Here is a 23,357-nt window from a genome sequence, read left to right on the forward strand (position 1 = left end):
GTCCAGGCTGGCATTGAACAGCAGTTCTGCCCCAGCTTCTGATGTGTGGGACTCCTTTTTTTATTTTTTATTTTTAGGAAGTAAATTTTTCAATGATTTTTAACTTTCATCCACATCGGCCTTTCACCCACATGTCTATCTGTGTGAGGGCGTCATGTCCCCTGGAACTGGAGGCACAGGCAATTGTGTACTGCCATGCAGGCGCTGGGAATGGAGCCTGCTGTACAAGAACAGTCAGAGCTCTTAACACTGAGCCGTCTCTCCAGCCCCTACGGTTTTTAATTATGTGTATGCGTAAGAATGTGTACAAGGTGCAGGTGGCCCTGAACACTGTTGGTCCCTCTGGAACTGGAGCTGCAGGTGGGTTGAGCCACTGGATGTGGGTGCTGGGAACTGATCTTGGGTTCTCTTCATGTGTAGTATATACTCTTAACTCCTGAGCCATCTCTCCAGCCCTACCTCTAAGTATTTTTATTTTTGATATTACAGGAGAAGAAACTGAGACTCGAGGAGTAGCTAGGGCATAAACGCAGACTGGACAGACTTCTCTAGCCTGGGGCCGGACCCTCAAGTGGAAGAGGGGATGGGGCAAACAGAAGTGCCTGAGCACTGTAGAGCCACTGAGGGAGGGGAGAGGGGGGCTTGAGGGGGAGAAGGCAGGGAACTTGGAACAAGAATGGGATAGGAAGGAGACAGGATGTCCTTTAGGCTTCGCAGAAGCCAGAGTCCGAGTAGATGAGGCTAGTGGGCGGGTGGACAGCAGCATCACCCCGCAGGGCAGTCCCCACAGGAAGTGATGGAACCAGCTGGATCCTACACTGATTTACATCTTGCCTTCTCCTGTGGGGCAGACTGGGGGAGTTAATCAGCCATCCCTAGAGGGTTTCCAGGGACAGCTGCCTAGAGGAAGGGCCAGACCTGTCAAGCCAGTAAGCCAGTCTCCCTTCAAACCCTCCACCCCCCCCATCATAGAGATAGGGTCAGTAGTCCAGGCCTATCTAAAACTTTTATATAGCCTAGGCTAGCCTAGATCTTGTATGCAGCCAAGGCTAACCTTGAACTCTAATCCTTCTGCCTCTGCTTCCTGAGTGCTGGGATTACAGGTGCATGCTGTTAGTTGTTTTTCCGAGCTCTTTTCCTGTCCATACCTAATGAGATAGGTGAAGCGGGCTGGCGAGATGGCCCAGTGGCTAGGGACACTTGCTACCTAAGCATGTGAAATATGATTCTGGGGCTCCCAATGGAAGGAGAAACTTGACTTCTGAAAGCTAGCACCAACCTCCATATAAATAAATAAGACTTGGGAAAAAGACCCCCTACACACACACACACACACACACACACAAAGAAGGGTAAAATGTCCCCACTATAGAGAAGAAACTGGGGCCAGCTGTATTCAGGGCTTTCTGAGGTCACAAATTTGATTGGGGTGCAGGCAAAATGGAAACTAGATAAACTGGCTATAAATATGACCCCTAAAGCAATGGGTGCAGGAACAGGCTGGGGGAGTGCTTTTGCAGGTGGGTAGTGGTGACTGGTTGGTCCCACCAAACCTTTCTCTCCTAGTGTCTGCTGATTTTCGAGCAGGCGAAGGGCTGGGGCCTTTCTAGGGACTCTTCTGCTTTGGGCAACTAATGTATGTACTGTGGACAACCCACAAGTTTCACACACCTGCCTGAACTGAGGTAGACCTGCAGAGGCTGATGGGGGAGGGGAGAAGGAAAGAGAGAACAGAATGGGGGAGGGGAAGAGGAGGGGAAGGAGGGAAGGGGGGGAGGAAAGGGAAAAAGGGACTGTTTGGACATTGGTCCCTCATTGTCATCTAAAAACCCTAGACAGGTGGGAGGTGGGAGGGAGGGTAGGCAGGAAGACTGGGAAGGCCACACAGGGGTGAAGGCTTTGAGAGGGTCAGAAAATTCCCCCAACAGGCTCTTTTGAATGTCCTAGATCATCCGGTTCCTAACACGGCACGCGCGCACGCGCACACACACAAGCTGTGCAGCCAGCTGGGCCCTTCCCTACCCTCTAAGTTCACAACTGCAGGAAACACTGAACACAGCTGTGGCCATTCCATGTTCCCTATGATCTCACTCCATCTGTTTAGCAATCCCATGATATGAGCAGCGGGTATCTATCAACTATTTTTTTTAATTTATGTATTTTTGAGACAGGGTCTTATACTGTAACCTAAACTGACTGGGAACTTAGTATGCACCCCGGACTAGCCTTGGACTCAAACAATTCTCCCATTTCTGACCCCTAATTTCTGAGGCTACGGGTATAATATACCCATGTATGTATTTATTTTTGGTTTGTTTGTTTCTGAGGGTCTTTCATATGATGAGCACACAGGGAGCTTCCTCCAGCTTCATGCTGAGTCTCATACGTGTGTAAATTGAACCTCAGAGTGGTGGAGTGACTCACCTAGGCAGCACAGATAACAGGCAGAGGTGAGATTCGAACCCAGGAAGACAGACACTAATCTTCGCTCACAGCCCCTCAACATAGGTTGTGAGTACTCTGATCTCTCCCTGCCTCTCAGCTCCAGGTGTTTTCAAGTTCAGGGAGAGCTTGCCTGTTTCATGAGGCCTGTCTTGACTCACCAAGTTCTGAGGAAGCACACCCCAGGCCAGAGCTCTGTTGGGGCCTACAGTGGGAGCATTCTATCCCCACTGAGCCTGAAGCAAGGGCCAGACAGGGATCCTTGGAAGCTGACAGGGTGGTTGGACATTCAAAAGGTTCCGTGAGAGTCAACCTGAGGAAAGGCATTCACCACAGGCCCAGAAGCCTCCTTAGGTCTCTCACGTCCAAACCATTCTGTTCATCATCACTTCTAGAGCTGCGATGGCCCCACTGCTTGACTGAGCAGTACTTACATCTCCCCAGGTACCTCAAATATTTCCATTGGCCTTTCGCCCTCAAGGGGTTCCAACCTGCCCTGTTGTGGGCTAATGGGGATCACAGACACAGGCGGGGTCCGGCTAACCAGAGTCTGACACTTCTGCTCCCCATTTGCTGTGGTTAGTCTGTCAGCATGAAGGGTCCAGGGCTGTAGGTCACAGGAAATCCTTGTGGTTTTCCGGGGAGGTTCATTTAGAAGACGTAGCATGGGCAAAGGGGATTGTGCCTAGGAACCTTTGACTGGGGTGGGGGTGGGGGTGCCCCGCTGACTGCCTACTGAAGGCAAAGAATTCAGGGCCTTTGGTACCTGCTATGATTGGCCTAGTATATGTCCTGGCCAGTGCATTAGAACCGGGACAGGATTGTGGACCGAGTTGGAACCCAGAGCTGGGATTGGAATGACTGATGGCGAGGCTGATGGCCTGCTGAGCTGGTATGGGGCAGAGGGCCCTAAAACAGAGGTGCCGCAATGTCGCCCTTAGCTTTGAGCCCATGGAGGGAAAGTAAAAACTTGGGACTGTGGTTTTGGCTTCCTGGCATTCCTGCAGTGATTCAAAACTTCTCAGAGAAATGAAAGCAGACTTCAATTCTCACCTCCTGAGCCCAGCTACCCCCTAGCATGCCAGTAGAAAGAGTCCAGGACATGGATTCTGACTAGCCCTAGCCGCCTGCCCCGGTACTCTGGGTGAGTCAGAATTCTGATCACGGGACTCCCCTCCACACACTTTCACACAGCCAAGGCTTCTTTAGAGCCAAGGATGATGGCACATGCCTGGGAGGCCAGCGCTCTGGAAGCGGAGGCCAGTCTGGTTCACAGCCTGGTTCACAGCCTGGTCCACAGACAAACAAAACCAAGCAGATGCACTGGAGTTCAGAGACAAAAGGGACATCAAATTTTACAGCTGAGTGGAGACTTCGGATGTGAGCCTGGTTTGGGCTCAGGAGCCCCATTTGTACCCAGGTAGCCATGAGAAGGCCCTGCTTCTCCATAGGCAACACCAGTGGCTTTGCTCTCTGGTTGCAAATGTGGTACTTTCCCGGCTGAACTTTGCAGCTGTAGGAGAGATGCCTGGCTTCTGCTACTGGGGCTCCAGGCTCAGGGTCCGCAAAGGCTTGCCTCTCTCTCAGTCTGTGGGCCTTAGCCTGGGGTGAGAGTGACTTCCTGTCCAGCTGGCTCTCCTGTACCTCTCACCCTCCTCTTCAGAGTGACCATTTAGTTCTGGCATGTTCCATGATCCCCTGAATCTGAACAATACCTGTGGCTCCCTACTAGCTCATGTGACTTCTCTCCCTAACTGCCCTGTACCTAAGAGCGAGGGCCTTAGAGAGAAGAGGGAAGGAGAAGGGGGGGCTCAGGTGCTTCTCTCAGATATTTCTGTCCTCCCCTCTGGCAAGGCCTTTTTTTTTTTTTTTTTTTTTGAGTCTGGGTCTCATGTAGCTCAGGCTAGCCTTGAGTTCACTGTGTAGCTGAAGATGATTCTGAAATTCCTAACCCCTCTGCCTCCATTTCCCAAATTCAGGGATTATAGGCATTTATTACCACACCTGATTCATATAATGCTAGGTATCGAACTGAGGGCTTTGCGTGTTAGAGTGAGCACTTAACTGAACGAACTACATCTCCAGGCCAAGGCTGTCCCTGTTAGTATTCCTGTTTGAGGTAGGAACGTTGAGCTTAAGGAGCCATCTCAATCGGCCCTTTCCCTTGGACCCTTGCTCTTTGTCGTGATGCCTACGCTATCTCTGGCAGCAGAGTCTCTCTGCCTTGGCGTGGAACTCCCCGCCATCTGCCATGCCCTCCTAAGTATGCTGGAATTACTTGTGTGTGTACCCTGCCGCACCCCCAATTCCTTGAGTCTCTTCAGCCTGGCTGTAAGGCTGGGGTGGGGGCGCTCAGCCCATTCCTTCAAGGGACTGTGAGGTAGAAGGCTGTGATTCAAGGGGATGAGGGGTCATCAAAAGGATGAGAGTCGAGGGCAGGGAGCAACCACTCAAGTAGTCATTCTAAACCCTGAGCTGTGCACAGACCTGGGGACTTTTGAGAGTATCTGCCTACCACTTGGTGACTTGTCCCCACTGACTGGATTTAGGCTGTCCCCCAGCTCTGCCATCTGCTTGACACCCCATATCCCCGGTGTTCCCAGATAAATTAGCAGCAATGGCTGAGGAAAGTGTTAGGGAGCAGTGCTGCCTGAGTGGGGATCTTCTCCCTCCTAGCCCTGTACCCACTTCCGGGGGTTGGGGGGAATTGCAGTACCTTGCTATATGCTGAGAAGCACCTGAGGGGGCAGGGAGACTGCCTGGGGCCATATGGGCCCACACTTGTGCCACTCTGGGCCCTGAGGTCATGGAGATCTCCTGAAGCCCCCTCCCAGAGGAGTTGGTCAGAGGCAGACAGGCCTTGAGGGTGCTAATTGCTGGGCTAATTGGAGCCAGAGCTGAACTACAGATGGCGTGCATGACAGAAGCTGGGGGCTTCCCGAAGAGCTGGGATGAGGCTGCTGGAAGCAGGAGGGGGAAGGCCAGGCCTGCTGGTTCAGGGGCTGTTGGGTAGAGACCACCAGCCACTTAGAGGTTCGTCCTTGTCTCCACAGCTCTGTCCTGGCTCTGTCCTTTCTCTTTGTGAAAAGTATTTGTGTTCTGTGGCCACTGCTTATCGAAATGGATTCGTGGAGCCTTTGGGGGACTAGTACTCTGCTGGACAGGGAAGGGACCAAGGAGAAGGGCAGAGCCCAGGCCCAGGCTCAGGCAGGCCCAGTGCTGGGTTGGGAGTGCAGTCTATTCTATTCTAGCTAGTTCACGGGTCTAGAAAGTGGCAAGTTCAAGCCGGTGCTGGCAGCTGCTGGGCGCTGGGTAGAAGGGTATTCCTGGGGTACCAGTCATGAAGGGCATCACATGCTTGTCCAAGACTGCTGCTCTGAGAGCATTCACTGTCAGAAGCCATTTGTCAGATCCGCTCGTGAGGGCAGAGCTTTCTGGACCCAACCATCCCAAACCTTAAGGCCCCTTCTCTAATGCACACATTAGGAGATTATTAAGCCTCCACCATTTGAAAAGAATCGATTTGCCAAACAGCAGTGAAAACTACCACGGGTGACATCACTGAACTGAGATATTTCTGGTTTGTGTGTGTGTGTGTGTGTGTGTATGAGAGTCAGAGACTGAGACAGAGACAGAGATGCCCATGTTAACGCTGGCCTGGGCTGGGTCCTGTCCCTTCAATACTGCCAGGGACATGGGTCTGTGCTGTGACTGTGGAGGCTTCAGGCTGGGAAGAGTAGGTTGGCTGCTCTCTAGACACAGGTGGGGGACTTACCTTCCTACTGCCAGAAAGGATGGGGCTAGTACCCTCCTCTCTCCCCTAGATGCCCACAGCCCACCATTCTGCCACAAATAAGTCCTAGTGCCCTGGGCCTAGGGAGGAATTTGGCTACTTGGGCTAGGCTGCACCTCCCAGGCCGGCACCCACACTGGCCCCTGCCCTGCTCTGGTAGCCCTGTTGACTCTTCAGGATACCTGACCCCACACACTCTGCCTCTCTGTCCTTTGGTCCCTTTCCACTCTGCAGGCCATGGTCCCATAACCATCTCAGAGTGCTTGGCTACCTACCTGCTTGAGCTCCTACAGAGCTGCAGCCACGTTCTGCCTGCTGTGCCTGCCAACCATAGAGAAAGCCTGGCGGCTAACCCTACCTCCACCAAGGCCAGTTCCTTACTCTTTCCTTTGAAAAGGCACTAAGGGCTAATGAGGTTATGGGTAGGGAAGGCTTGAGTGGTAATCAAGGTTTAGTAACTGTGTGATGCTAATAGCTCAAACTTTATGGGTCCCTAATTCTGAGCCAGGCAACAGGCTTTGCATTCCCCCCACTTCCCCCCTCCCCCACCCCCGTAATTCTTCCCAGCTTGCTTCTAGGACTACAAGTTTTCTTATCTCCATTTCCCAGGAAGGAAACAGAGACTCTGAAAGGCCAGGCAATGCATCTCTTGTCCCAGGGCTCATAAGTGACAGTCTGGGGACTTCAAAGCCACTACTCACAATGGTGTGGGGAGGGGTTGTTATTATTTTTTTGTCAACCCGTTTCCTTCCCCCTTGTTCCCTCCCTCCCTGCCTGTTATCTTCTGCCTGGTGAGTTTGCATCATTACTTCGACCCAGGGGTCCAATTAGAGGACTCCCCCAAGGAGGCAGACTGAGGCAATCCCTGCCCCTAGGGGGCCTTCCTGAGCTAAAATTTTAATTAGCTGTCACTGCTCTTCCTAAAACTCCGACCTGCCTGTGGCTATACCAACCCAGGCTGAAGTGCCAGGTAGGAAGGGTGTCTTGGTCCTCTCTCCTACCACCTCAAGATTGCTATGTTTAATCTAGCAAGTGGATTAATTAAATGAATGGATTAAATGACTTAATCCATTAATCAGATCAAATAAACGAGTCACTATTTAAAACAAAACAAACAACAAAAAAACCTAACTCCACACCCCTGCATAGAAAAGGTGATCTCCTTGTCAAATTAGAAAAACAAAACAAACCAGTCAGGAAATGGAGAGAGACGTGAAGATGACATATTCCTTGGTCACCTGGCACATGGCAGGCACATGGTAGATGTCACAGGGCTTACTGCCCTCCTGCCTACAATGTGGGAGACTGGGTGTTGAGCAATCAACAGGCACCAAGTCCAGCTGTGTACCGATGCTGCTTCGAGCATTTTACACCCTGAAAACTGGGACAGGGCTATCAATCCATGAACGGAGGAGACCATGGAGGCTGAGAGGCAACCAGAATTTCTAAAACCAGCCAGGCAAAGCAGTGCATGCCTGCAATCGAAACACTCAGGCTGAGACAGGAGGATTGCTAAATTCAAGGACAGATTATATAGTGAGACACTTTCTCAAAAAACAAATTAAACAAAGGCATGCTAAGACCACGCAAGTGTTAAAAAAGCAAGGTGGGCTTCCTATTTAGAACTTAAGACCTATACGCTGGGAAATGTGATTGTGCCTCTTACCCCAGGCCACAAGATTGTGGTCCATAAAGACACAGAGTTATCCCTCTAGTTCAGAAATGGGGAGAAGTGCCCCCTCAAACTCTAGGAAGATTGAAGACTGAATGTGATGTTTGGGTTAAGGGCTCAGAAACCCTCTTCTTGATCCAGGGCTGTGAGTTTCTAAGCTGACGTAATGATGGAGTCTCGGAGGCCTCATTCTGAAACCTTTTGACCATGACCCTGGTCACCGACCTGCTGACCTCTCCCCCTACCCATTGCTCCTCAGTAGCCACGCTGTTCTGCCAGTCCAGAGCCAAGCCCTTCTTAGATCTGGTTGCTTGGTAACAGTCCTAAGTGACAGAAAACCCAGCAGGCCACTAATGAGGGGACAGCAGCCGGCCTTAGGAAACCCTGGAAGACAGCTGCCTGGCTTGCCCACGCTAGGAGGGGAGGTGCCTTAGCACTGCATCGAGGTGCATATCAAGCTAAGAGGGAAGGAACTGGGTTGGCAGCACCCTTCAAACCTTTGAACTGGGAGGAAGCCAAAGCTTGACTTTGAGGGGCAGGCACTGGGCTACAGTCAGGACCGGGAGGGGGAAAAGTTTTCTGCCCAAACCACCATCCTGGAAATAGCTGTCTGCTCTTGCCAGGGGCACCTGGCCTGGGGGAGGGGATCCCTGGAGAAAGACTTGGGACAGGGAAGAAAGTGCTTGGGAAGGGGGGAAGGGAGCAGGGGAGGGGGAGGGCACAGGTCCTGAAGAGGGAGCTCCCACACACTAATGGGGAAGGGGGTCGCCTCTTCATCATGGGGTTTGGCTCCCGCTTCTCAGCGCATGCTCCAGCTCCAGGCTGATGGCCTCCTGGTGGTGAGTGCAGGGCAGAGGCGGCAGGTGGAACTCAGTCAGATGGTTTTTCATCCTAGGTCTAGGCAGAAAGATGGAGAGAAGGAGAGAGTAAGAGTACCAGAGAGGATCAGAACAGGAAGGAAACTTGCTGTGTAGACCATCAGCCTCAGAAGATGTGTGTTGTAACACCCCCCCCACACACACACACACACACACTGATGTCCTGGGCACAAAACTGGGCCTCTGGGTTTTAGTTGCCCTGTATTGCAATAAGGGCAGAAGCAGGCCACTGTTGGCCTGAGGCTTGTGTCTTAAGAGGCTGAAGAGGGAATGCAGATTTCAGATAAGTGTGGCCAGGTGGGTTTTTCTTGTCACCTGTAAGACAGAAACTCGCCCTGTAATCCAGGGTAACCTGGAACTTATTATCTACCTAGGCTAGCTTTGAATTCATAGTGACGCTCCTGCTTCAGTTTTCGAAGGGTTGGAATGAACAGGTCTGTTTCTCTCTGGCTTTCTTTGCTTGAAGATAATGCAGAATGCTTCTGTATTAAATTGTGACTCCATAGCCATGACTTGGCCTAATCCTGTGCTGGACACTGCATCCCAGCACTCAGCCTGGTGTCCTGGAGGAGGTCCCTTCCCTGGTCTCACTGGGGCGCTGGAAACCAAGCACAGGAAACTGATACTGGGAAGAAAGCAGATCCCAGACACTGGATCTGCGGAGCCTCCCTTCCCCCACAAAAGATAGTCCAAACCACCTTGGAGCTCGGGGAAGCCATCCTGGAGGGGGCTAGCCTTGGTTGACAAAGACTGTCTGGAAGCCAAGGCATGTAGAATTGTAAAGAGCTTCAGTAGGCTCCCTGGGTCTGCTGCACAGGGAGTCAGAGAGGGACAATGGAGGGGACGGCAGATCCAGACTGGGGCAGGAGACACTGGGACTGACAAGAGATTGCCCCCCTGCAGCCTGCAGGAGGAAGACTCCGTTCGCCAGTATGCCTTTGGAAAACAGCTTACCTCATTCAGTTGAGACCCCTGGCCCTAAGCCTCCGAAGCCCTGCGCTGCTGCCCTCCCTAAGGTGCTCCGAGCTCAGGCTAATGGCGCCAGCACAGCACAACTTCAGGCTGTTTTTGCAGGGGGTTTAGGGTCACCAGATGCATCCAAGGCTTCTCTCATGAGGGGTTGGAGCCCTGTATTAATTCCAAGAGGGGAGATCCTCCTCCTCCATTTATTGGCTCTGAGGAACAGTGTGCCCCAGCCTCGCCATGACCAGCTCCAGGCTCACTGTGAACTCAGGAGTGAAGTCATCAGGGCTGTGACATGTCATAATTCTGCCCTTTGGGCTGATGTATAAACTGAAGTGAAGGTGTTGCTTAAGTCACACAATTCAGAAGGGCAAACCCAGTTCACTTGACTTTGGGGAGGGGGCAGGGGAGAAGGGGGTCTTCCTTGAATCCCTGATCCTGCTACCGTAGCCCCCCAAGTGCTGGGATTACAGCCATCTGTCACCATGTACAGCCATACCCGGTGAGTTTGCTTGCTTCTCAATTTCTTACTTTATCCGGTTTGAAGACTTAAGTGAGACACTATTAAGTGTCTGACAGTCAGCTCCATGCAGGAGCGCCTGGCCCCACCCACTGACACTGAGACCTTCTCTACTGGCAGGGAAAGGAGGGGGGATAGAGATGGAGAAACAGTTTCTAGAGCTGGTACTCAGAAGATGGCGGGAAGCACTGTCTGCGTTTTAGGTTCCTCTGGTTTGCTGCCTGTAGGGTGGCTCCTATCACTACCTCTCCTCTGAGGAAGAAAAGGTATTTTGTAAGTAGCGGGCATGACCTCATTAGTGGGAGGAACGTTATTAATAACTATAACATGACATGCTTCTGTTCAGGAAACTGACCTTTTACCTTACCTTTCTACAGAAGAGTCTGTGTGTGTTGGGGGGGGAAGGGCATATACCTGTTTCAAGCCCGTGTAGAGCTAGGATGGGGCAAAGTAGAGCCCTCTTGGAACTTTTCTGTTCTTTTTTTGCATTGGGGTATGTGTGTGTGTGTGTGGAGGGGTGTTTTAGACAGACACACTGTAGCCCAGGCTTGGAACTCACTGTGTAACTCAGACCTACCTTCTTCTCTCTTAGCCTTCTGAGTGTTCAGATTTCATGTGCCAGACCTCGACTTTTCTACCCACCCACCCCCACTCTGTGCCCACAGTTAAACCCGCCCCTTCTGCTCCCACTCAGTGACTGTTCACCTTCCAGACAAAACACCACAATCCAAGGCCACAGTGTTAAGAAAGACTCATGGGGCCCCTACAAGTCACCTCAAAAGGCTTACCCTCATCTGCTAGAGGCCCTGCTGCACATGACCCTTGGGGCAAAGGGGGAAAGGCCAAAACCAGAGACTTCAGGAGTTGACAGTTGCCCAGCACTCCGCAGCCTCCTGGGGCTGATACTGTGTAGTCTATAAGGCGGGTGGCGGCCTTATTCTCTTCTGTGCTGAGCAGGTCAAGGCCTCAAGGCCTCTATCCTATGCCCTTTCTTTGGTGATCCAGGGTGTTTATGTGATGTCAAAAAGGAATAGACAAGCTGATTATAGGGACAGCTGTCTTTATGACATGTTAATGAATTGAATCAAAATAATGGGGCTGCAATCTTAGCTGGGCCCTAGGGCATGATGGGGGTCCTCCTTGGGACTACAACCTGAGGGTTCTGGACTACAGGAGCCAAGGGCACTGTTTTCTTCCCAAGTCACTCCTAACATGGGGGCAGGAGTGGAAGCAGGTGTTACACAGAGGGAGGGTAGAGTTAGTGATGTGTGAGAGTAGGAAACAATATCCCCTTGAGAGAAGGCTGAGCCTGTCAGATTTGGCATGACCCAGAGCTGTCAGGGCACAGATGCACCTTTCTGGTGTTAAAGCGTGTCAAAACGATACAAAACCCTGGCAACCTGGCCTTCTGTCCCGGCCTTCAGTGTGATTGGGAAAGCCCCAAACCTCAGAGTCTCTATTTGTCTAGCCTCTATTTGTAAAAAAATCTTCCAGCTCTAATCCAAGAGACACCCTCCCCTTCTCCTTGAGTGACCTCACTTCCTCTTCCTAGTGCTACCTGGCGCCCAGCCCCTCCTCCTCAGCTCCAGCTGCTCCCTCAGCTCCAGCTGCTCCCACACCTGTGCCCTCAGCTGCTTTGCTCTGCCTCAGGCAGTCCTGACCTGTGGGTCAAGATGGTGTCCTGAGTAGTTTTTGCCCCCTAAACTCATTTGGATCTGTACGGTGTTCGACTACTCTCCCTCACCGTGTGACCCTGCCTTGGCCTTTGGGCAGTCTTGGAACTGCCGGGATCAGATTCCTTCCAAGTGCTAGCGCTGATCTGGGCAAGGCTCCACAACCAGGTGGGCTAGAATCCAGGTGAACAGAGACAACGGGGTTTCCCGGCCCCTTTCTGCAACACATCATTTGGCTAGGGATGCTTCATCCCATCAGCTTTCCGGCCTGCTCATGCTCAGACTGGTTCTGGTGAGGGACATTTGCCAGAAAGGTTCAGATACCCACCAAGGCCACTTGGCAACATCTCCAGAGTCTTATTCCTGGTCCGCTCAAGGTCATAGAGCTCCACTAGGAACTGAGATATACTTGTCCGTACTTTACCTCATAAGTCCTTCTTAACTTCCTAATGCAGCTTGTTTGTTGAGGAAGTCGTGGCTGCCTGGAGATATCCTTTAACATTTTTATTGTCTTGCTAGGAGCTGAGTGTCACCGGTGGTCCATGCTTTTATGTAGTCTGCCAGCAGCTTAGTTGCGGGGAGAGGAGACACTTTTAATCTCAGCTCTCAGAAGGCAGAGGCTGGTGTGTCTCTGTTGAGTTCAAGGTCAGCCTGGTCTATATAGTAAATTCCCAGACAGCCACAGCTATATAGTGAGACCGTATCAAACAAAACAAAACAAAGCAAAAAAAAAAAAAAAAAATGCTAGGTAGCCCAGGCTCAGCTCAAACTCGCAGCAATTCCCCTACCTCAGCCTCCCATACCCCAATTTATGTGCCATACATCATTTCGAAGCCTGATGGCCCTATTTCTATGAGGCAGAATATCACTTTTACAAATGAAACTGAAGCTCATAGCGGTTAAGTGGCAGGTCCAAGGTCACATGGTTAGAAAGTAGCAAGGAATGAATGATCTAACGGAATGACTGAGGGCTTACGATCGCCCTCGGGGCAGACGTTTGAGGAGCGCGGCGGTGCACAAAGCCAGAGGCCGGGTCGCGGGAAAGTTGGTTCCATTCAGGCCTTCGGCACGGGAGGGCCCAGGGGAGCGCAGGCTCCCAGAGGCACAGCCGGGTTCTGCCCCCACCCAACGGCCCGCCCCGCCCCCGCTCCGCCCCCGGCCCGCCCCGCCCGGGACCACAAACGGCGCCCGGCGGCAGCGCGAACGGCAGCGCGGAACGTCGCTCTGGGCTAGTTGCCTGCCTGCCGCGACTTCCCGCGCGAGGCCGGCCCGACAGGGACCCGCAGCCTAGGCGGCGCTGGAGGATGCCGCGGCTGCTCCGGGTGGCGGCCGCTAGAAGCCTGGTGCTCTGAAGGTAGGAGCTCGCCTGCCCGGCGGGCGCGGAAACTTGGGCCGAGTTTGCGGGCGGCGCGTGGGCAAGGGGCGGGTGGCCCTGCCCCAGGGCGCCCCTACCGGCCGGCCCCAGGACGGACTCGCGGGGACCGGGCCCAGGTGCTGAGGCTTCGGGCGGTCAGACTGCGGGGCCCAGTCGTGCCGCTGCCCAGACTTTGCCAGGACTTGGATGCTCCCTGGGCCTGGTAGAGCCTCGGAGCCCCAGCAGTGCCTGGGCGTAAGGGCTGGCGAAGAGTCAGGCGGATCCCTCGGGCCTCTCGCGGGGCCAGGCTCACGCGGATTGCCGGGCGCCGATTCGGGGTGGCGGTGGGGGTTGGGATTGGTGGCGGCGGGCGCTGAGGTGCCGCGGGGCCGTGGACGAACCCTGTTGGAACAGGACCGCCTGCGGTTTCCTAGCCATTGCTTGACTCACTCTCTGGCCGCAGCCCAGGCTGGCGGGGATCGCCCCGAAGGGGTGGCTGCCCGGACTTTGCGGCTGGATGCCCCCCCCCCCACCTTCTAGACCTCAGTGCAGTCTGCGAGCGTCGATCCGTGGGGTTCCCAGCGTGAACCTCCAGGCTTTCACACGTGTGCCTGAGCTAAGGAAGAGCACAGTTGGGCGGTGGGGGGGGGGGGGCATGTGTTCAGATTCGGGCCATGCATGTACGTGCAGGAACAGCTTTGCATGCGTGGCGGCAGTCTGTGTGTCAGCCTGCTGGGGTGCACGTGCGTTGCAGAGGCGCGGAGAGAGGCTTGGGGACACCCGGAAGCCTGGTGTGGCGGTGGGGCGCCAGTTCCCTACTGAGGCCGGCTGGCTGTGAGCCACTGGCACGAGGGTCACGGGCGGGGCCGGGAAAGGGGAAATCAGTAGCGGAGCATCCTGAGACTCTTTTTCTTAAACCGGGAAGTGTGGGCTGCTCCACATTGTCTGGAGAGCTCAGAACCTCCGCTGGCAAAGTTTTTGGAAGACCGGTGTCTGTTAGAGCTGAGAGAATACTGATGCCGGCCTCTACTCGGCTGGAATCGCGCTCTTCCTGAGGCCCCAAGGACGTGGTGTGGAAATGGACCTACGGAGTTGTCCGTCTCCCTCGTGGAAAAGCAGGAGTGTGGGCGCTTGACCCTGCTCTGGGTTCTGGCTGAGGTTAGAACTCATCTAAGAACCAGTAGAACTTGAGATCTTCTCGGAAGGAGCCCCTGTAGCTCTACCTTCTCCAAGTGCCTGAGGCTAGGCTACCTTGGTATCCGGAAACAAGGCGCTTTTTTTTTGGCTACTCTCTCAGGGGGGGTGGCCTCCACTGATGGAGCTTTCCATCCTACTGGCGGGGCATTACGATATCTCCACACCGTTCATAGTCTTGGGTTGGCTTTTTAGAGCTATCACTCCTCCTACAAAGACTCCTGAGGGTCCCAGGTGGTTGGTTCTCCGGAAGTCTCCAGGGCCAAAGGGCGCGGGTTGGGCTGAGCCCTGGAGAGAAGGACTCTTGAGAGGGTTGGTTAGAGCAGGTCCCAAGGGGCATTGGTGGAGGTGAGACCAAAGCCAGCCCTTAATTAACCTAGACCTTTCCAAAGATAGAGTGGGCTCGGTACCCTCTGAGCCATGCAAGCCTTGTGGTGCACAGAGGCGGGTAGATCTCTGTTCAAGGTCATTTTGGTCTGCATAGTGGGTTCCTGGCCAGATAGAGAAACAGTGAGACCCAGTGAGAATATAAAATAACGTCAAACCAACCATATAAGCATAGAGCAGTGCAGGATGGGGCCTTCCCCGGGCCATACTACCATCCTTTCTCTGTTCTTGACTCCTTGCTGGCCTAACTGAGCCCTGTGGTCATTGGCCACTGCTCAGAAAGGAGGAGAAAGCTGGGCCCTGCTTACTGGTGACAGAAGTACGTGACACTTAGCCTGTGACCTACTCATAGGAATATTGATCCCGTTTCCAAGCCACTGGGACTTTTAGGGGTAGGAGTGCTCGCTGGGGGAGGGAGAGGAGGGCCATCGATAACCCCAACTGAGAAACCTCAGAGGGAGCCCCCGCAAGCCACTGGATGCCTGTTTTGTTAGCGGCCTGTGACAACTGTGGACGTTGGTCCCCACCCTTCTTTGGACTTCCCTTGAGCTGTATTCTTTCCTTTCAAATAGGAACCTAGCTTTATTAAGGAAACATGTGAAAGAAATGGGAAAAGCACCAAGGAAAGAATGAATGTGTGTGTGTGTGTGTGTGTGTGTGTGTGTGTGTTTCTCCCAGAACTTAGTGTGCCCATCACTAAAGCACAGTGGAAGTAGTTACCAGCTAGAACTCTTGCCTTCCACCTCCCCAGGCACCACCACCACCACCACCACCACCACCACCAATTTATCCTGTGCACAAGGCCTGGAGATTAACAGACACTCCTTCCCTGAGCCAAGGACCTTCCTGTTGGCACGTCAGTGCCATCTGCTGGTCATCTTTGACCCTGCTGCTGAGCTGACCCTACATGGGTTACCCAGCCAGACACACCTCTTAAGAGGGACTGCTCTATCCATTCAAGGCTAGTTTGGTTCTGGTTCTGGGGACCTGGCTTTGAGGTTTGGGGTTTGGGTAAGACAAGCACATCAATAAAGTGTTAGAAGAAACTAGAATTTGCAGGCAGTGCTGGGATTCCATGTCTCGGCAGTATTTTCTTCTTCTTTTTTCTGAGACCTGTGGCATCTTGGAGTAGGACCCAGTAGGGAAGGGCAGGCCACTTCGTGCGCTGTCCTTGTCATCAGTGATTGTGGGAGGCAGTGCAGGGAGCCAAGACCACTGACACCCAGCACTGCCCACAGCTCCCAAGGTCTCGTTCGTGCTTCCTGTGGTGGAGTGCAGATGTGTAGGTAAGGCCACAGCACACAGTTGTTCAGTTGAGATCTGTACCTTAAAAGCCACAACTAGAGGTAGTGGGAGTGGTGAATGCCTTTAATCCCAGCACTCTGGAAGCAGAGGCAGGCAGATCTCTTATGAGTTTTTGAGGCCAGCCTTGTACAACAACAACAACAACAAACCTACAACCAGAAACAAAAAGTAGATTCAGGGGCTGGTGAGATGGCTCAGTGGGTAAGAGCACAGATTACCCTTCGAAGGTCCTAAGTTCAAATCCCAGCAGCCACATGGTGGCTCACAACCGTCTGTAATGAGATCTGATGCCTTTTTGTGGTATATCTTAATATCTACAGTGTACTTATATATTATAATAAATCTTTTTTTTTTTTTTAGTAGTAGAAGCCTGTGCAAGTGTAGCTTCTGTGGCTACACTGTCTGAGCTGAGTATTATTAAGGGCCAGAATCTTGGGTGGCAGCAAGTCAGAGTGGCCAGTGTTCTAACCATCTTTACTTCTTCTCTCTCCCAGGTCAGCAAGTCAAGTAGCAGGGGTCCAGGAGAGCTTGACACTGTCACGGTAATGGCCGAGAAGCGGCCCCTGGGGCCTCTGGGGCCTCTGATGTATGGCAAACTGCCTCGTCTAGAGCCAGACCCGGGGCCAGGCCATGGCCTGCCCCTTTCTGCTAGCAACCAGGACTCCTGCAGTTACAAAGGTGCATACTTCTCCTGCCCCATAGGGGGTACTTCCAAGTCAGGATCTGATCGGTTGGCATCCTGGACCCCATATCCATCCTTGTACCCCACTGGTGTAGCAGGATCCCCGCTTCGGGGTGACAACCTACTGACAAACTGTCTGCTCTACCGCCCTCCGACAGAAGGCTCTGAAAAGGTACAAGACTCCAGCGAGCTGCTGCCCTTCGGTCCCCAGGCTCATGCGTACCCAGGCCCGCCTCTGGCTGCGCCCAAGCCTGTCTACCGCAGCCCTTTGTGTTATGGACTCTCCACTTGCCTTGGAGATGGGGGAACCAAGAGACCATTGGATGGCGACTGGACCTTGGTGACGGGGCCCCTGCTGCCTTCTGCCGACCCACCCTGTTCTCTAGCTGCAGCTCCTGGCAAGGGCCAGCCCCTGGATGGAACGTTCTTGCGTGGGCTACCATCTGGGGCACCTGGCAAGGACTCTTCCCTGACTCTTTCCCCTTGCCAGGCATTCTTGGAGAAGTATCGAACTATCCAAAGCACAGGTTTCCTGCCTTCCAAGTACACGGGTCCTTATTCTGGGGATCCCAAGCAAGCAATGTCTGAGGGGCCCTCCAGTCCTTGGACCCAGCTTGCCCAGCCCCTAGGACCCCCTTGCCAGGACGCAGTGCCAGCCCACTGCCCACTGCCCCCACCTCCACAGGCCCTGCCCTGCCCTCCATCTTGCCGTCATCCAGAAAAGCAGGGAAACTATGGCCCTTTGCTCCCACTGCCACCACTGGGAGCCCACAAGGGGGCTGCGTACCAAGCCAGTGGGCTGGGCAGCCCCTACCTGAGGCAGCAGGCACCCCAGACTCCCTACATGCCCCTTCTCGGGATAGACAGTTATTCCTATTCCTCAACACCCCTCCCAGCACCCTCTCCAGGGCTCAAGCTGGATCCCCCTCTTGCTCCAAGGTGCCCACTGGACTTTGTCCCCCAAACTCTGGGTTTTCCTTATGCCAGGGATGACCTCTCTCTCTATGGGGCATCCCCAGGGCTTGGGGGAACACCACCTTCCCATGCCCAGAACAGTGTGCAGCCTGTGCCACAGCCTGGTGCCTTCCAGCGAGCATGCCAGCCTTTGCCAGCCAGCCAACCGTGCTCTGAGCCTGTGAGATCTGCAGAGAAGCCGACACCAGAGGCTCAAGAAAAGATGTGGCTGCCCAGCTGTCAGAAAGAACAACTCCAGCCCAGGCCAAATGAGCGTCCTGGGGTACCTATTATTATCCGAGACAGTCCAGTTCCCCGCACCTCCCCAGCACTGCACCCCTGTGCCAAGGAGCGCCAGTCTCTTCCACAGAAGGATGCAAGGCCTCCCAGCTCTCCACCAATGCCTGTGATTGACAACGTTTTTAGTCTGGCCCCTTACCGTGACTACCTGGATGTACAGACACCAGAGCCTACAGCTGAGCAGGACTCGGCTCCAGCCACCAGTAAAAGCCAAGACAAAGATTGCAAGGGGGACCTGCCTGTTCAGGGTGGGGCCTCCAGGTCTCACTGCTCTCTTCGTGAGGAGGTGGCTCTGGACTTGAGTGTGAAGAAGTCAATGACAGAGGGTGTCCCTATCAAGGTCCCTAGTCCTGAGGTGCATGAAAAGCCCACTGAAGCTGTGGATGGTGGGCCACACTGTGAAAACACAGTGTCAGGTCTCCCTGGCCTAAAAAAGATGGTTACAGAAATACCTGAAGTAACTGCAGAAGCCACACCAAGGACCAACTTCCATAGCTCTGTAGCCTTCATGTTCCGAAAATTCAAGATACTCCGCCCTGCGCCCTTACCTGCAGCTATTGTCCCATCTCCCCCTAACCCGGCCCCTGTCCCTGTCCCTGCGCCTGCACCTGTACCTGTACCAGTACCTGCACCTGCACAGCCTGCACCTGCACAGCCTGCACCTAACCCCCCGTCTGTGCCCATGGGACTGCACATTCTCACCCAGCCTTTGCCGGTGGCATGCTTCAACCTGGCCCTGCCTAGCCCGCCAGCCATAGTGGCCTCCCCGGCCCCAGCCTCTGCGCCTCCTCCATCGCCTGTTCCTGTTCCTGTGCCTGCTCCAACCTCAGGCCCTGCTCCAGCCTCTGCTCAAGTTCCCGCTGCAACCCCAGCAGACTCCCCAGAACAGCACTTTACAGGGCTGCACACATCCCTCTGTGATGCCATCTCGGGCTCTGTGGCCCATTCTCCACCAGAGAAACTGCGGGAGTGGCTTGAGACAACTGGGCCATGGGGCCAGGCTGCGTGGCAGGACTGCCAGGGTGTTCAGGGGCTGCTAAGCAAACTGCTGTCCCAGCTGCAGAAGTTCGTGTGCACACAGCGGTGCCCCTTCCCTCATGTAGTACGGGCTGGTGCCATCTTTGTGCCCATCCATCTGGTGAAGGAGCGTCTCTTTCCAAAGCTGCCACCAGCCTCTGTGGACCACGTTCTGCAGGACCACCGTGTGGAGCTACGGCCCACCACTCTGTCAGAAGAACGTGCGCTGCGTGAACGTGCCCTACACGGCTGCACCTCACGCATGCTCAAGCTGCTGGCACTGCGTCAGCTGCCTGACATCTACCCTGACCTGCTGGGCCTACAGTGGCATGACTGTGTCCGCCGCCAGCTGGGTGAGCATAGGGCAGCCCTGTAGCCACTGCAGCTGTGTGAACGCGTGGCAGGTGTGTGCACTGCTTGTGTGGACGGTGGGCAGAGGGGCTGAGTGATTCCAGGAACTTAGGATGGGGTACCGGGTGGGATTCCAGGGCTCTTGGGTTTCCCCTTGTTCTTTTGACTCTCTAGGCACCAGAGAGATCCGTTTGCATGCTGTTCTTGGCCCTGCTCCTGGACAGCCTCTGTCTTAGGGTTTCATTGTTGTGAAGAGAAGACCAAGACCAAGGCAGCTCTTATAAAGGGAAACTTTTAATTGGGTCTGGCTTCAGTTTCAGAGGTTCAGTCCATTATGGTTGTGGCAGGAAGCATGGCAGTGTACAGGCAGACATGGTGCTGGAGAAGGAGCTGAGAGTTCTGCATCTTGATCTGCAGGCAGCAGAAGAGGGACCTAGCTTGAGCGTGACACATTTCTCCAATGCTGCACCTACTCCAACAAGGCCACGTCTCCTAAGAGTGCCCTTCCTATGGCCAAGCATTCGAACATGTGTCTGTGTGGGCCATTCTATTCCAACCTCCCTAGCTGCTTTCTCTAATAACCTTCTGTGCCTTGTATATGCTGCTTCTGGGCCTTTGGCCAGACTGTTTTCTGTCTGAAAACTTTGATGATGTCTTCTGTCTGAGCACTAACTCTGGTAACCCACTGTACTCTGCCTCTCGGTGCCCGCCCTCTACTGTCGTCCCCTGCACAGGCCTCACTCTGCCTTGCTCTTACTTCACACCTGCAACCTTTCCAGCCCCGGCGAAGCAACCTTGTTCACTTCCTGTGCCCGGGATCTGGTAGGACCTCACACTCCTTCCCACACACACATTTCCCTTTGAATGTATGTTTTCTCTTTGTGTGCACTCTTTGTGTGCACTCCCATGATGCCGTGTTTGTGGTACTCTTTCCTCCACAGTGATGGCGTTGTCCTGCTTCTTCAATTGCACTCTTTTTGAAAGTATCTTATTATATAACCCGGAGTATCTTCAATAGATGACCCTGCCTCCCAGTACCTGACTGCATATATGCCCCATACTCAGCTTTGGAGCTTTTTTTTTTTTTTAAATGTTCTAGAGGACATGCACATGTTGCCATGTTGTATGGTGGGGACACTCAGACTTCTTAGGGCATGACAAGGTGAGGGCAGTGTAGCCTTTTCTGTGATTTTTTTTTTTTCTGAGCAGTGTATTCTACCTTAACTAGCTGAGAACTCTGCTGCGGACAGTCTGGGTCAGGGCCAGAGGAGGCCTGAGTATTGTCATGGTAGAGGGTCAGGTCCCCTTTCCTGCTGTGCCTGCTTGCTGGAGGTCTGATCCTGGCAGTGAGCCTCCCACTGATTAGGTGGAAGACCCTTGCTCCCCATTCCCTCCCTCCCTGAGTTACTGGGCCCCTAGAGAAGTGGTTCTCAGCCTGTGGCTTATGACCACTTTTAAGGAGCAAATGACCCTTTCACCGGGGTTATATGCCAAGTTTTCTCCTGTCTGGGTTCCTGTGATCTGGCTTCCATCTACACTGGTTTCACAGCAGCTTGGCCTCTTGCTCCTGCCCTGGGGATTTTGTGGCAGAAGGATCATGGTTGTTTTGTGTGGCTGAACCTTCTATTGCCCCTCTTTAGTTTACTCAGCTCTATGGTAAGATGACCCAGCCGGTGTTTCCCATCCTGCAAGCCTCCTTTCCTTCCCTTACTTTCAAGCAGCCTCTTCTGAGCTATGTCCTAGGCAGGTAGAGCTCTGGTGTCCCTTGGGTTGAAGTTTGTCTGTTTAGCAAGCTCCCATTGGTCTGATCAGTGGGCTGGCTTGCTGTGATGCTGTAACACTGCCGGGCATGCAGGACCACTGCTCTAGGTGACTGAGACTAGGAGATGGGGCCTTGCAGTTTGGATTTTGCAGTCTGATTGTGTTTTTCCTTTTGTAGGTGGCTTTGACACTGAGGCCAGAACTTTATCCCCATCAGAACCCACGGTGACCAGAGATGAATCGGAAAGCCAAGCCCTGACTGGAAAGTTGGCAGCCCCCAAGGTCAAGAAGCCAGGGAGGAAGCCACCAACTCCTGGCCCAGAGAAGGCAGAGACAACCACTGGGGAAGGGTCATGTAATCCCTCACCTAGTGCCAGCACCAGCTCACCAGGTCCCACCCTGAGGGCCCGCTTCCGCAACCTGTTAGAAACCGCCTGGCTCAACGGAGTGGCACTGCCTACTTGGGGCCACAAGGCCTCCGGCGCAGATCGACCTTCACCTCACCCCCAGACCCAGCATCTGTAGACTGTTACTAGTGCTGATGGGACAGCCAACCATCTGGGGACCACGGTGTGCCTATCTTGACATCAAGCTGCCCAGGGCTAGGAGTGGATATGAGGATGGGCCCACCTACCCTGGGCAGAGACTTCCTGAACTTGTAACTGAGGATCTCTGTTAGAATTGATTCCTCCCCTTGAGAAAACCTGTGGGCATTGGAGCCAACCCCACCTGGCCTTGAACCCTGACTGCTGTGTCCTGGGCAAACACTTCACCTCTCATGAGCCCTTGTTCCTCATTTGTAGAATAAGACAACACAGCCTACCTCACAAGGGTTGTTGTGGGGATGATGTCTGAAATACAACTACCATACTTTGGTTTGCTTCTTGCCCAGGACAGGCCTGTGACCTCAGTCAGGCTGTAGAATAACAAGACTGAGATTGGCAGACCCTTCTTGTCAAGTCTTCATGTGTCTTGGGACCCAGTTACCTTAGAGGTACATGGTATGACTCGTGCACTTCTTCCCCCAGGCCTCATGGTGCAGGGACCTGGCCTGGGGCTGGCCCGAGGAGCCTAAGTCTGTTCTGGATTTATATCCATAACCTACCTGGGCTGCATCTCACACCCCTGTAGGGTTGTGTAGAGTTGTATGCGTCTAGAGCCAAGCAGCTACAGGGACTGGACCTGACAGGCTGTGTGCTCAATGCTGGTAGAAGTTCCGGACTGGGCACTCTTGGTATTTCCCAAGGCTCTTGGGCTTGCCTCCCTGCAGTGGACTGAATTCAGCTGGTGGCTGACAAGTTCTGTCTTAAGGATTTTGATGAGACTGGGCCCTGAGGGACAGCTATTAAAGCATTCGGGTTGTTTTTGGAGTTGGGATCTAGCTTCATATTTGAGGGATCATAGATTAATGTTGCCTATTACCCTTCACCAACTGGCTGTCCTCTCTGCTGCTGAGCAGGATGTCCTACAGGCGTCTAGTATTCCACCCCTGCAGGCCAGCCTCTCCACCGTGGGAAAGACCTTCCCATGACTGTGGAGAATCTTAGAGACTGGTTGCCTGTGTGTCACCACAACTATGTGCCTGTCTCCTAGGACTGAGGGTCTGGAACTGTCACACCTCCCTTTGTGTCCCATCAGCTTTACCATAGGCCCACCCTCAACATTCCCCACCATGCCTCTTCTGGAACACGGCTTCCTTCCCCCTGTGCCGGAACCAGTCCATCAGAGCTCATTGGGGCTGTATGTAGCCAGAGCCTGTGCCCAGCTACACTAGCTGCAGGGATTAGACCGGCCTTGAGCCTGGATTTAATGTGGCAGCTGCCTTTGCCCTTGTTCAGGCCCAAGAAATTCTGTTATGTGTGAATCCGTTTTCTATCACCAGTAACACCAAGTTCTAATGATTATTTGGGTTCATGGGTTTTGATTTTGCTTTTAGATGGGGTCTTATCCTGTAGCCCCAGTGGGCCTTAAAATTGAGTTGTCTCTGTGTGTGTGTGTGTTACCACACCCAGTGCTGGATAATGGTTCAAGACATCCATAGTTGAGCAGCCACCACGTCTGGTGATGGCTTTCTTGTTGGCAAAATCCTGATGTAGATGCGTACCACATGG

General features: G+C 53.5%; 1 protein-coding gene across 3 annotated transcripts; it reads left to right on the forward strand.

Annotated features, from left to right (window-relative positions):
- Positions 1 to 13,101: 13,101 nt before the first annotated feature.
- C7H15orf39 (chromosome 7 C15orf39 homolog) lies at positions 13,102 to 22,616 on the forward strand. Of its 3 annotated transcripts, none has more exons than XM_052188254.1 (3): positions 13,102 to 13,295; positions 16,676 to 19,538; positions 21,425 to 21,523. In XM_052188254.1, exon 2 carries the CDS (start codon positions 16,727 to 16,729, stop codon positions 19,508 to 19,510), a length of 2,784 nt encoding a protein of 927 aa, XP_052044214.1. In that variant the 5' UTR covers positions 13,102 to 13,295; positions 16,676 to 16,726; the 3' UTR covers positions 19,511 to 19,538; positions 21,425 to 21,523. The 3 variants fall into 3 exon arrangements, with proteins under 3 accessions (XP_052044214.1, XP_052044212.1, XP_052044213.1); XM_052188252.1 differs by having other exon boundaries at positions 13,103 to 13,295; positions 16,676 to 19,487; positions 21,425 to 22,616; XM_052188253.1 differs by lacking the exon at positions 13,102 to 13,295 and adding an exon at positions 15,679 to 16,162 and having other exon boundaries at positions 16,676 to 19,487; positions 21,425 to 22,616.
- Positions 22,617 to 23,357: the final 741 nt, after the last annotated feature.

The sequence above is a fragment of the Apodemus sylvaticus genome, chromosome 7, assembly GCF_947179515.1.
Source record: "Apodemus sylvaticus chromosome 7, mApoSyl1.1, whole genome shotgun sequence".
Taxonomy (NCBI): domain Eukaryota; kingdom Metazoa; phylum Chordata; class Mammalia; order Rodentia; family Muridae; genus Apodemus; species Apodemus sylvaticus.

Coding starts and splice junctions, on each gene's coding strand:
- C7H15orf39 (XM_052188252.1), top strand. CDS start 16,727: ATGGCCGAGAAGCGGCCCCTGGGGCCTCTGGGGCCTCTGATGTATGGC. Junction 19,488..21,424: donor CTGTGTCCGCCGCCAGCTGG/GTGAGCATAGGG, acceptor TTCCTTTTGTAG/GTGGCTTTGACACTGAGGCC.